Source organism: Heterocephalus glaber, unplaced genomic scaffold, assembly GCF_053883595.1.
Source record: "Heterocephalus glaber isolate CG9 unplaced genomic scaffold, H.glaber_assembly_v1.0 deba00001429, whole genome shotgun sequence".
In the NCBI taxonomy this organism is placed as follows: domain Eukaryota; kingdom Metazoa; phylum Chordata; class Mammalia; order Rodentia; family Bathyergidae; genus Heterocephalus; species Heterocephalus glaber.
The window spans coordinates 34,420,715-34,435,043 of record NW_028258294.1 but is presented as its reverse complement, the minus strand read 5'-3'; the positions used below and the strand labels follow the sequence as shown (position 1 = coordinate 34,435,043).

General features: G+C 43.2%; 1 protein-coding gene across 2 annotated transcripts in view; it reads right to left on the bottom strand.

Moving 5' to 3' along the window:
* Window positions 1-9,455, bottom strand: part of Arcn1 (archain 1 coat protein complex I subunit delta) — a 34,889-nt gene extending 25,434 nt beyond the window's left edge. The window contains exons 1-2 of one of the 2 annotated variants that reach the window (XM_021237733.2): window positions 9,280-9,436; window positions 7,962-8,016 (exon numbers count right to left, since the gene is read on the bottom strand). Coding sequence is in view for 1 of the 2 variants with exons in the window: in XM_004856716.3 (XP_004856773.2) it covers window positions 9,280-9,282 (3 nt within the window). In the remaining variant the exon portion in view is untranslated. Of the gene's footprint in view, window positions 1-7,961; window positions 8,017-9,279 lie in introns of both variants that reach the window. The other variant, XM_004856716.3, reaches the window with a different exon arrangement.
* Between the last annotated feature and the right edge of the window lie 4,874 nt (window positions 9,456-14,329).

Below are 14,329 nucleotides of genomic sequence, written 5' to 3'. Positions count from 1 at the left end.
GAAAGTGTTAAATGAGGACTAAAACGTATATTAGATAATATGAAATAGGAAGAAAAGGGGCAAAGGGGAAGGGGAAGTGGGAGGGGTAGGGGAAAGGAAAGAAGGGAATGGAATTAATATGAGAAAATGAAAAAATGGAAACAAAGCCTTTTGTAGATAGGGAGGGATGGCGGGGTTGAAGGCAGGGCAGGGGAATGGGGAAAAAATAAGAACAAAGAGAGATTATGTAAAGGTGCAAATTTCCAATGATGAATGTCATTATATTATATACCTAAAATGTACTGATAAAATAAATTAAAAATTAAAAAAAGAAAAAAAGGGGCCAGGGATTTGGCTCAGTGGTTCCACCGCCTGCCTCACAAGTGGAAGGACCCAAGTTCGATCCCTGTTAGTAAAAAAAACAAAAAAAGAAAAAAAGAAAAAAGTGCCGGGGATTTAGCTCAGTGGTTCCACTGCCTACTGCGCAAGCACAAGGACCTGAGTTTGATCCCTGGTGAGACTAGAGGAGAGGAGAGGGAGAGGAGAGGGAGGGGAGAGGGAGAGGAGAGGGAGAGGAGAGGGAGAGGAGAGGGAGAGGAGAGGGAGAGGAGAGGGAGGGAAGAGGGAGAGGAGAGGGAGAGGGAGAGGAGAGGGAGAGGAGAGGGAGAGGAGAGGGAGAGGAGAGGGAGGGAAGAGGGAGAGGAGAGGGAGAGGGAGAGGGAGAGGGAGAGGAGAGGGAGAGGAGAGGGAGAGGAGAGGGAGAGGAGAGGGAGAGGGAGGGGAGAGGAAGGGGAGAGGGAGAGGAGAGGGAGGGGAGAGGGAGAGGAGAGGAGAGGGAGAGGAGAGGAGAGGGGAGAGGGAGGGGAGAGGGAGGGGAGAGGGAGGGGAGAGGGAGGGGAGAGGGAGGGGAGAGGGAGGGGAGAGGGGAGAGGGAGAGGGAGGGGAGAGGGAGGGGAGAGGGAGGGGAGGGAGAGGGAGGGGAGAGGGAGGGGAGAGGGAGGGGAGAGGGAGGGGAGAGGGAGGGGGAGAGGGAGGGGAGAGGGAGGGGAGGGGGAGAGGGAGGGGAGAGGGAGGGGAGAGGGAGAGGGGAGGGAGAGGGAGGGAGAGGGAGGGGAGGGGAGAGGGAGGGGGAGGGAGAGGGAGGGGAGAGGGAGGGGAGAGGGAGGGGAGAGGGAGGGGAGAGGGAGAGGAGAGGAGAGGGAGAGGGAGGGGAGAGGGAGGGGAGAGGGAGAGGAGAGGGAGAGGAGAGGAGAGAAGAGAAGAGAAGGAGGAAGAGGAAGAGGAGGAGAAGAGAAGAGAAGAGGAAGAGAAGAGAAAAAGAAAAAAGGCAACTGAAAGGAACAGACACTTCTCAGAGTAAGTACAAATGGCCAATAAATACATGAAAAATGTTCAACATCTCTGGCTAGTAGAGAAATGCAAATTAAAACAACACTGAAGCCAGGCATGGTGGCTCATGTCTGTAATACCAGCACTAGGGAGGCTGAAGCAGGAGGATTGCCAAGAGTTCAAGGTCAGCCTAGACTACACATCGAATTCAAGGCCAGACTGAAGCACATATCGGTCTATCTCCGCAACCACCGCCCCCCCCCCCAAAAAAGGCACAAGAACAAAGACACTGAGATTCCACTTTACTCCACAAAGAAAGGCTATCTAGGGCCAGGGATGTAGATCAGTGGCGCCACACCTGCCTCCCAAACACAAGGTTCTGAGTTTGATTTCCAATACCAGAAAAGAAAAAAAGGAATGGCTATGGCTATCATCAAGATATCACATAGAGCTGGGGATTTAGTTCAGTGGTTCTGCTGCCTGCCCCACAAGCACAAGGACCTGAGTTCCATCCCCCGTACCAAAAAAAAGAGAAATTAAATAGTTACAAATGCTGTATAAGCATTTGGGGACAAAAGGAACAAAAGGAACCCTTTTACATTGTTGGTGGAAATGTAAACTGATACAACTACTTTGGAAATCAGTATGGAGATTGCTCAAAAAACTGAAAAGAAATTCCATTCAATCCAGCTATCTTCCTAAAAGAGTTAAAGACATCATATTACAGTGATACATGTACATCCATGTTTATAGCAACACAATTTATAATAGCTAAATCTTGGAAGTAGCCTATATGTCTATCAACACATGAATGGATAAAGAAAAACAGGCATTTATACACAATGGAGTGTTACTCTGCCATAAAGATGGATAAACCTAAGTCATTTGTAGGAAAATTGAGGCTCCTTCAGTACATAATGTTAAGGGAAATATATCAGACACACAAACTTAAAAATCACATGGTTTCTAGGGCTGGGGATTTAGCTCAGTGGCACTGTGCCTGCCTCGCAAATGCCAAGGCCCTGAATTCCATCTCCTGTACCAAAAAAAAAAAAAAACAGAAAAAGAAAAAAAAAAAATCACATGGTTTTAAATGAGAAACCCAAAATATAAATAAAGAGAAAAATAAAAGACAGATGATAGGAAATAGGAAATAGATCTTTTGCAAAAGAGAAGGGACCAAAAGATACAGGAAACGGGGAGGAAGGGCAGGAGAGGGGGATGGAAAAAGAATTAAGAGGGGCCTGGGGATTTAGCTCAGCGGTGCTGCCGCCTGTCTCACAAGTGCAAGATCTCGAGTTCGATGCCCAGTACCAAAAAAAAACCCAAAACAATTAAGTGTTGTTATGTGCATGTACTAAATCCCCACGACGAATATAATCATTATGTACCACAAATGTACCAAAACAAATTAAAATAGTGATAGCTGCACAAGTCTATGAATGTACTAAAACCACTTAGTCGTACACTTTTTTGTGAGACAGGGTCTCGCTATGTATTTGTTGGCCTTGAACTCACTATGTAGCCCAAACTGGCTTCAAGCTCACAGCAATCCTCCTGCTTCTGCCTTCTGAGTGCTGGGATTACAGATGTGCACTGCACCATCACACCTGGCTTCAGCTGTACATTTTATTTTTTATTTTTTTATTTTTTATTTGGTACCAGGAATTGAACTCAGGGCCTCGCGCTTGCCAGGCAGGCACTGTGCCGCTGACCTACATCCTCTGAGCTACATCCTTGGTGGGCCTGTTTGTTTGTTTTGGTGCCAGGGATGGAACTCAGGACTTTGTGCTTGTGAGGCAGGTGCAGTGCCACTGAGCTAAATCCCTAGCCCCAGTTGTACACTTTAAATGGCCAAGTTTTATGATATATACATTATATAGTAATAATTTAAAGGATGGCAGGCAAATCCATTGATCAAAAGACACTTAGACATCACCAGGCGTGGTATGGTATACCTGTAATTGTGAACATATTGACTTCATGCCTTGAACATAGTTGAGTTCAAGGGTTCAAGGTTAGCCTGAACTACACAGCACGACCCTGCCTCCAAAAAAAGAAAAAAAAAATCAACTGTCCTGCTAGGTGTGGTGGTGCACACCTATAATCCCAGCACTTGGGAGGCTGAGGCAGGAGGATTACTTCTGTCCAGCCCAGGATACATAATGAGTTCAAGGCCAGCCTGAGCTATACAGAATTACCCTGCCTCAAAACAAATTCTTAGCAAAAAATGGGAAATTCCCTTACATTTGAGATTACTTCTCCTTGGTTGCTTTTCCAAAGACTAACTGAATTAAAAACTGTGCCCTAGATTTACAAAGACACAAGCTGATATATCCAAAAACAAAAACAAAAACAAAAACAAAAAGGGCCAGGGATTTAGCTCAGTGGTTCCACCACCTGCCTCTCAAGTGCAAGGACCCGAGTTCGATCCCAGGTACCAAAAAAAAAAAAGTCAGAAAACCTGTACTGTAGTTTTTGTTTTTCTTTGTCTTACCTGTCATTTTTTTTTTTTTTGGTAACGGGGATTGAACTCAGGTCCTTGCGCTTGCGCAGCAGGCAGCGGAAACCACTGAGCTAAATCCCACACCCACTTGTCTGACTTTTAAGTTACTTAGCTCCTCTTACCCTCAGTTTAGCCTACAACATGGAGCATCATCTGATTACCTCACTATTATGAGGGCCAAATGACTACAATGAAACTATAATCCAAAGCACTATACAATTTAGGCTACATATATTTACACTGTAAAACACCACTAATAATTAACATGCACCTGCTGAAGTAATTTATACCACTTCAAAGCAATGGACTTTTACATTTAATTCTTTTTTTCTTTTTTTTTTTGGTTTTTCAGCACACAGTCTCACTCTTGGTACATAGTCCAGGCTGGCCTTGAACTCACAGCAATCTTCCTTCTGCTTCCCAAATCCTGGGATTATAGGTATGAGCCACTATGCCTGGCTGAACTTTTACATTTATAGGTTTGGCCATATTCTAATATCCAAATAATAGATACTGACTCTCTTCCTAAAAAATTTTACATATCTGCGCAAGCGCAAGGACCCGAGTTCGATCCCCGGTACCAAAAAAAAAAAATTTTTACATATAACTTCGGGAAATTCATAAATCCTCTAAAGCAGTAATTTTCACATGGCCCATAGAGAATCACTCTGTAACAGTAAGATATATTAATAGATGGGTGTTGGGCCAGGGATTTAGCTCAGTGGTTTCGCCACCTGCTTGCAAGCACAAGGACCCGAGTTCGATCGCCAGTACAAAAAAAAAAAAAAAAAAAAGGATGGGTGTATATTATAAATGTAATACCTTAATCAGGCATGGTGACCGATGTCAGTATACCAGTATTCAGGGAGGCTGAGGCAGGAAGATCTCAAGTTTGAGCCCAGACTGAGCAACTCAAGTGACTTAGTGAGACACTTCTCAAAAAATAAAAAGGACAGGGCCGGGGATTTAGCTCAGTCGTGCTGCCACCTGCCTCGAAACTGCAAGGACCCGAGTTCGATTCTGATCCCCTCCAAAAAATAATAATTTACTCAGAATTTTAAGTCCATCACTTTTCTGTTCTAAAACAAAAGCTTGGGCCGGGGATTTAGCTCAGTGGTTCCAGCGCCTGCCTCAAAAGCACAAGGTCCCAAGTTCGATCCCCGGTACCAAAAAAATAAAAAAAGAAAAAGAATATAAAACAAAAGCTTGTCGAGAACTAAAAGAAAACAAAACCAAAAAGGAAATCATTAGTGGTTACTGCAGTGAGCTTTCTATGTAAAGACATAAATAGATGGTACATCAGTGAAAAATCATTTTCATTCTTTTGATATACAACAATGAAAAGGATATACAAAGAATACAATAGCTGTGCAGCTGCTGTATTTTATAAACCCCCTAATGGGGCCTGTGATTACCATGTAAAATCTGAATTTCTCCTCTACCATATGTAGACTAGTCACAAAAATCCCAATCTGGCCAGGCATAGTGGTGCATGCCTGTAATCCCAGCACTAGGGAGGCTGAGGCAGGAGGATCGCCGTGAGTTCGAGGCCAGCCTGAACTACAAAGTGAGACTGTCACAAAACAAAACAAAAACTCCAATCTGGCTGGGTGTGGAGAAGTACACTTATAACCAATGCTACTCAGGAGACTGAGGCAGGTGGATCACTAGTTCTGGGTCTGCCTGGGCAACTGAGCAAGACTGTCTTTTTGGGAGGGGTGGGTATCGGGGATCGAACTTGGGACCTTGCCCTTGTGAGGCAGGCGCCGGAACCACTGAGCTAAATCCCCGGCAAGACTCTGTCTAAAAATTAAAAAAAAAAAAAAAGGCTGGGGATAGTAGAGTGCCCCTGGTTTCAAGTCCTAGCACTACAAAAATAAATACATACAAGGGCTCTGGGATTTAGCTCAGTGGCACTGCACCTGCCTTGCAAGTACAAGGTCCTGAGTTTAATCCTGGGTACTGGTAAAAAAAAATAAATACATACATACATACAAAACCCCTCGCAAGCACAAGGACCCGAGTTCGATCCCCAGTACCAAAAAAAAAAAAAATTGGGGCCTGGGATTTGGCTCAGTGGTTCCGCCGCCTGCCTCCCAAGCACAAGGTCCCAAGTTCGATCCCTGGTACCAAAAAAAAAAAAAAAAAGAAAAACAACCCTCAAATCTAGCGTATTTTTTGGTACCAGGGATTGAACTTGGGTCCTTGTGCTTGTGCAAGAGGTGGCAAAACCACTGAGCTAAATCCCTGGCCCTCAAATCTAGCTTTTTAGGGCCAGCGATTTAGCTCAGTGGTGCCACCGCCTGCCTCACAAGCAGAAGGTCCTGAGTTCGATCCCCTGTACCAAAAAACAAAAAAAATCTAGCTTTTTAATAATAATTTTTGGGAACTGAACTTACTATGATCATTTATATTTCACACGACCATGACAAATTTATTCACTGTCTATTCCCAGTAAATAAGAATAGTATCCTGTAGTGCAAGGACCCAAGTTCGATCCCTGGTACAAAAAAATAAATAAATAAATAAACAAACAACAACAACAAGAATAGTATCCTGTAGATGAGTAAAGAGTTTACAGATGGCTGCTACTGTGAGACTTTAATATCAAGTTTATAATGAGTTTAGTAAGAAAAATAACGGATATTAATGATATCTGACAAATGTTAAGAAAATAATGGGTTCTTTCTCATTGGCTTGCAGAAAACTAGAAAAAACGTCAAATGGAAGGATGCCTTTCTAGTAGGGCGTGTAATCTCAGCACTCAGCAGACTAAAGCAGGAGGATTGTGAGTGCAAGGCCAGCATGGCTAGAGAGTGAGTTCAAGACCAGCCTTGACTACATAGCAAGACCCTGTCTCAAAAAACAAAACAACTTCATGTTATGAGGAAGTGATCATAAACCACTTGTTTCTGAATTTGTTCATATATATATATATATATATATATGTATATGTACACTAATGGGCCGGGGATTTAGCTCAGTGATGCCACCACCTGCCTCACAAGCGCAAGGTCCTGAGTTTGATCCCTGGTACCAAAAAAAAAAAATGTAGCTATATATAGCAGTTTGGGATATTCTGCACTCACTTCAATAACTAAAACCAAAGAACCCCAGTGTGGTGGTACACACCTATAATCCCAGCACCCTGAGATACTGAGGCAGGAGGATCACAAATTTACGCCCACTCTGGGGAATTTAGATCCTCTCAAAATTTAAAAAGAGGAGGAGGGCCTGGGATGTAACCCTGTGCAAAAGACCCAGGTTCAATCCCTAGTATTAAATGTATATATCTAGGTAGTAATTACATGATAATTCACTGTAAAGCTCTTTTGCCTTTTCTAGATGTTTAGAAACTATATAATAAAATGTCAAGGAAAAATCAACTTTTACTACTTTCAATCCAACTTTTAAATCAAAATTTCACCCTATTTGGACATTTCTACTGCTCTCATATCTCTTCATAATAGAGCAGGACCCAAAAACATTACACAGAAATAATACATCTTAAGACCTGACAAAGCAGAACATAGTGAGATAAACTGTTCGCCAGAGCACAGAAATCTGTGGGTATCTGGATCATGGCAAGTCCCTAATAATTCAGAAACATGTAAAAGAACTGCATGTATATGTACACATGTCAAAAGTACACACAAAATTTATATTTTATATATACTACTCAATACTTAGAGCTTTACCATCCCTTATCAATAAATTTGAATTTAATTTCAGGAATATTCTGACAAGATTTTTAATTTTTTTTGACAAGATTTTAAGATTATCTATATTCGGTTTACATAATACAAAGCTTTACCTCTGCTATCAAAATTATATGCTTTATTTAAAACTTTTTATTTTATTAGTACATGTTTGTAGTACAATGCAGTTTACAATCATCTTGGTGAGTGGGTACATGTACATACTACAGCTTGTTTCTTTTATTTTAATCCCATTCCCCTTCCTGCCCCCTCCATTATACGCTTTAAAATGGATTATCTAGTGTGTAAAAGGAAACAAAAGAGTTTTAAAAAATCACTATCCAAATACTGAGCCTCCTTAGTGGTTTTGAAAAAAGGAAAAAGTTTTTGGAGATTTTACATCTAACACAAGTTTTAGCAGACAAACTTGCTTAGTGCAATTCATATACCTGAAACTGAAGAAACCCCGCTTGGGCCAGGGATTTAGCTTGGTGGTTCCAGCGGCTGCCTCACAAGCGCAAGGTCCCAAGTTCGATTCCCGGTACAAAAAAAAAAAAAAAAAAAAAGGAAGAAACCCCTTAGAGTGGTTTAGAGCCTAAGCATGGATTTCCCCACAATCCAAGTTCTCAACTAAAGAGCTGTCAAGGGGGGCGGGCCAAGGATTTAGCTCAGTGGTGCCAACGCCTGCAAGAGCAAGGCCTTGAGTTCGATCCTGGGTACCCTCCAAAAAAAGGTCTCAAAGAGAACAAACACCGATTATTCTGTCATTTCTTAGTTATACTGGAAGATGCTTTAAATCAAAGTATCTACTGGCAAAAAAAAAAAAAAGGAAGAAAATTCTTCAAAAAATTTGAGGGTCCCAAGATTCACTAAAAAATTTACTAGGTCCGTTGGAACTTTTTTCTACTTTATGAATATCTACAAATCACAGTGATAAAGCAAGATTTAGTGGGAGTAGTTCTGTTTTCTCCTATCATCCCCACATTAATTTTTCCTATCTTTATAACCGATGAGTACATACAGATAATGCATCCGAAGGCAAGTTAACAGGTCCCAAAGTATAACTCACCCCTCTTACTCCGCCTGAGACACCTGATTACCATATGCCACATACACATTCTACTTCACCTGGAAAGTAAGTTCCTCGAAGACAGAAACCCTGTGTTCTCTGTAACCTGCTCACATTTTCCCAGTGCTCTATACACAACGTACACTCGGTCACACTAGCAAACGGGCACATCTAAGCTTTACAAAGTAGTGGAAGGGTTTAGAGACACCTGGTTGGGTCCTATGAATGAGTGTTAGCAGTTAGCCCTTCCCCATCTTGTGGCTCCAGTTCCCTCTTTCGAACAAACGATCGACAAGCTGGTAACAGAGGGACGAGAACCTCCCGAGAGAGGCCAGCCTGCTGGTCCGAAGCGCCCAGGGAACTGGCTGGACATCAAAGCCGCGGGCCGGCGCGACAATCACAGGTTAACGCAGAGAAAAGCCCAGTCCGTGCCCGGGTCCAGCCCCGGCAGAAGACGCGGCCGGGCTGGCTGGGGGTGGGGTGCGGGTCGGCAAGACCAGAGGGACCCGGGTCAGGTCCCGCGGATCTCTCGGGTGCCCGGCGCAGGACGAGGAGCCCAGATGGCGCCCGGAGCCGGGGAGAAGCGCCGGCTTCAGACCCTCGGGGCGGGGCTCCTCGGCGCCTGCACCAGGCCAGCCGGCGGAGAAGGGGCAGGCGAGGCCCGCACCGGGGAGTTCGGGGTCTGGCTCGGGTCTTACCATGGCGAGTGCGGTGGTGGGGCGCACCCGCACTCCGGCTCCACTGGGGCTAGGGCTGGAGTCCGGAGAGGGGGAGCACCGGCCACTTAGGACCTGCTTCCCCCGTGACAGGAGCTGCTGCCGCTTTGCCTCTTGCCAAAATGGCCGCCCCGAGCCACGTCTCCAACCGGAAGCAGCGCGGGTCAAAGGGCGGGGGCGGGGCTGTTGGGTGGGAAATATCGGTCGGGGATGCTGAGCAAGGCTCAATCGTGATTTACCCGGCTCCAGCTCCAAGATGTGGAATCTCATACCTGTGTACTTTCACTGTTTGTCGTCTCCTAAATTTTTTCTTCCGTCATCTCTTACAGTTTACAAAAGCACTCTCACAACCAGTGGTGATGTAATTAATAATACAAAATAATGTGTGCATTTAGGGATTAGTATCCAGAATATATAAAGAACTCTTACAACTCAATAATAAAAAGACAACTCAAAGTAAAAAACGGACAATGTGTGGCCGGGTGTGGTGGCACACGCCTGTAATCTCGGCACTCAGGAAGCTGAGGTAGGAGGATTGCCATGAGTTCAAAGCCAGCCTGGGCTACATAATGAGTTCAAGGCCAGGTTGAACTACATAGTGAGACCCTGTCTCAAAAAAAAAAAAAAAAGAAAAAGTTTTGGGCCGGGGATTTAGCTCAGTGGTTCAGCCGCCTGCCTGGAAAGCACAAGGTCCAGAGTTCGATCCCCAGTACCAAAAAAAAAAAAGAATTTTAACATCAACAACCATCAGGAAAATGCAAATCAATACACAGTAATGACTATTGGGTGACTATAATGATAATGCTATTCACATTCACTTGGATGACTATAGTAATAATGCTTTGACAAGGATATGGAGAAATTAGAAACCTCATAAATTGCTAGTGGGAATGTAAAATAGTGCAACTACTTTTGAAAAGTTTTGCAGTTCCTCAAAAAGTTAAACTTAAAGTTAACATACTACTCAGCATCCACTGGCAGTAGGTATATGCTCAAGACAATTGAAAATGTATGTCAGCACAGACCACGTGGTGCATGACTGTAATCCAGCAGCTATGGAACCAGAGACAGGAGGATCACAAGCTTGAGGCCAGCCCAGACAGTTTAACAAGAACCTGTCTCAAAATTTAAAAACAAAACAAAAGAAGGACTGAGTTGGGATATAGCTTAGTGTGAAGGCTCTAGGTTTTGTTTTTGTTTTTTATAGTACTGGGGATGGAACGTATGACCCTGCTCTTGCGAGGCAGGTGCAGGGCCAATGAGCTAAATCCTCAGCTCCCTTTTTTTGTGTGAAGGCCCTAGTAAAATACCCACATAAACGTGTGTGTGTGTGCATGTACACAAAAATGTATTCTCCAATGTTCACAGCAGCATTATTTATAATAGCCAAAAATCGGGGATTTAGCTCAGTGGTTCTGCCACCTGCCTCACAAGCAGAAGGACCAGAGTTCGATCCCCGGTACCCCCCCCCAAAAAAGGGATATAATGGCCAAAAATAAAAAGAATCCAAGCAAATCTTTTCATCAACAGCATAATGGATAAACAGAATGTGGTATAGCCATGAAATTATTATTTAGTCATAAAAATGGAATAAAGTACTGACATGGGGCACAACATGGATTAACCTAGAAAATACGTTTGGTGAAAAAAGCTAGATACAAAGTGCCACATCAAGGGCCAGGGATTTAGCTCAGTGGCACCGCGCCTGCCTCCAAAGCTCAAGGTCCTGAGTTCAAATCCTGGTACTGAAAAAAAAAGCCACATTTCATACGATCCACTTATATGAAATGTCCAGAATAGGCAACTCCTTAAAAATAGAAAGTAGATTAGTGAGTTCATGGGACTCAGGAAGGAGAGGAGTGGGGACTGACTGCTAATGGATGTGAGATTTATTTTTGGAGTAATCAAACGGTTCTTGAAAGTAGATAGAAGGGGATATTCTGAAAACTATGGAATTGTATACTTTAAAAGAGTACTTTGTACTGGTGCTGCTGCCTGTCTTGCAAGAACAAGGTCCTGAGTTCAATCCCAAGTACCAAAAAAAAGAGTGCTTTGTTTTGTTTTCTAGTATTAGGGATTGAACCCAGGGTCTTCACACCAAGCTACATCCCCAGCTCCACATCTTTTTTTTTTTGGTACCAGGGATCGAACTCGGGACCTTGCACTTTCGAGGCAGGTGGTGGCACCACTGAGGTAAATCCCCAGCCCACTTTTTGTTTTTTTGAGACAGGGTCTCACTAAATTGTTTGGGCTCAAACTTGCAATCCTCTTGCATCAGCCTCCCAGAGTGCTGGGATTACAGGTGTGCACAGTCACAGCTAGCTAAAAGGGTGGTTGATTTTTTTTGGGGGGGGGGGACCGGGGATTGAACTCAGGACCTTGTGCTTATGAGGCAGGCACGGTGCCACTGAGTTAAATCTCCAGCCCTAAAAGAGTGAATTTTTAATGGTTTGTAAGTTGTATCTTTTAAAAATAACATATGTGACAAGTACAAGCCCAGCCTTGGCAACCAAGTGACTTAGTGAGACCCTGTTTCATAATAAAAAATTAAAGGATTGGGGATGCAGCTCAGTGCCAAAGTTCTGGATTCAATCCCCAGGGCTGGAAACAAAACAAGGCAAAACAGGCTTGGGAATTTAGCTCAGTGGTGCCACGCCTGCCTTGAAAGCACAAGGTCTACAGTTTGATCCCCAGTACCACAAAACAAAACAACAATCACAACAAGAAAAACAAGACAAAACAAAACAAATAAAAGCACATGAGGGGCCAGGGATTTAGCTCAGTGGTTCTGTCGCCTGCCTTGCAAGCACAAGGACCCGAGTTCGATCCCCAGTACCAAAAAAAAGCACATGAGGCTGGTGATGTAACTCCATGATAGTGCTTGCTTACTATGCACAAGGACCTAGGTACAATACCCTAAACTGCAAACAAACTGTTATGTCTAGGGGTGGACGGCTTGCCATGCCATGTCACTATTTTGCTGAAAACTCAGCTCTTAGTGATCTTAAACCTGGTGTCAGTAAAGAACTTTAAAAAGGCGAAGTTTAGTATAACAAAAGATGGTTTATTTGGGGGGAAAAAAAAGATGGAAAAGAAAGAGGATAGACAGCTACTGTGAGGTGGTAGGGGGCATCAGAGTTGAAGCCCAAGAACCCTTATCTCTGTCTGTTTTTCTTTTTTTTTTTTTTTTTGGTACTGGGGATCGAACTCTGGTCCTTGAGCTTGCGCAGCAGGCAGAGAAACCACTGAGCTAAATCCCCAGCCCTTCTCTGTCTATTTTTGTTGAGGACCAGTGTCTTTCTCATCCCCCAGGTGGGTGCTTATCAATATTTGATTTTTTTTTCTACTCTTTGATCTTAGGCATGTGTACTTATATTTTTTTTGGCCATTTGGTGTTTTTTTGGTTTGTTTTGTTTTTGTCTCTTTGTAATGAATATGTGAAGAGGGAGAGCCTATTAGGAAGACAGTTTATTTAATAATTAAGTAAAGGGGACATGTATACATGTGTGTATCTGGTTAGTACTATATTGATGTTAAAGTGAGAACACACATATATGTGTATAGGGGTATGTGTGTGTGTCTTATATATCAATAGGAGTCCTTAGGTGGCTGTTTCTTATTTCTCTTACATTCCTTCAGGTGGGTAAGGGGAGCTCGCTTTTTTGGTCTTTATGTTTTTGGCTTTTTTGGCATTAACTCCTTTTGATAAATTTTTATAGTAATTGTGTTGTCTGGTTCCTCTCTCAAGTCTAGCTTTTCTCTCCATTGTCTTTTTTGTTTTTGTACCGGGGATCCAACTCAGGACCTTGCACTTGTGAGGCAGGCAGCAGAACCACTGAGCTAAATCCTTGGCCCTCCATTATCTTTTTTTTTGGTACTGGGGATCTAACTCGGGACCTTGCGCTTTCGATGCAGGCAGCGGAACCACTGAGCTAAGTCCCCCACTCTCCATTGTCTTTTTAATTGTCCTAACTGCAGTCTTATCTGTGAAGACAGAAACTGTTTTTAGTAAGCTTTTCTATGGATCTATAAAGCTCAACAAGGCCTTTATCTTACCTTTTTTTTTTTTAACCTATGGACCCCTGTCTCTATAAAACAAAATCTAGGCCCGGGGATTTAGCTCAGTGGTTCCAGCGCCTGCCTCAAAAGCACAAGGTCCCGAGTTCGATCCCCGACATGGAAAAAAAAACAAAAAAACAAAATCTAAAACCCTCAAGAAACCCATGTACAAGAAGTGGGGAAGTTATTATTCTCATGTCTAGGTTGTATATGAATAAAATGATAACAAATTTAAGCAATTTACCCAAAGTTTCTAGACTAGTATATAATGGAACCAAAACTCCAATCTGGTCTTTGGAGTTTTTGCTCATTTTTGTTTTGGTTTTTGCCATGCTAGGGATCCATCCCAGGGTCCTATACACATGCTAGGCAAGCCCTCTACCACTGGGCTTTTTTTTCTTTTGTTACCAGGGATCAAACTCGGGTCTTTGCGCTTGCAAGACAGGCGGCGGAACCACTGAGCTAAATCCCTAGCCCTTATCTCTACTTCTTTACAACAATGCAGATGAAGACACAGGGGCTCAAAGAAGCTAAGCACAGTAAATGGTAGAGCCAGGGCTCAAATCCAGCTTTTCTTGTTATAATACATTGCCTTTCTCTTTATCTTTTGTGTATTCCTTAACATTTACTGAATACTTACAAGGTGGACTGGGGATTTAGCTGAGTGGTACCAGGCATTGCTCTAACTTCTTCACACAGATTATCTCATTTATTCTCACAAGAATTCTCACCATTATTCTTTATTTTACTCAATCTAAAAATGGACAACAGATTTGAATAGACCTTGAACACCAAGCTTTTATGCTGACCTACTTCCTTAGCACCATCCCCCTTTCTTTCTTTTCATATTAGAGACAGGATCACCTAAATTGCTAAATTGCCCAGACTGGGCTCATCTTCCTCCCTCAGCCTCCCAGAGTGCTGGGATCACATGTATGTACCACTACAGTTGGCTTTGAGCTTTCTAAAGAGT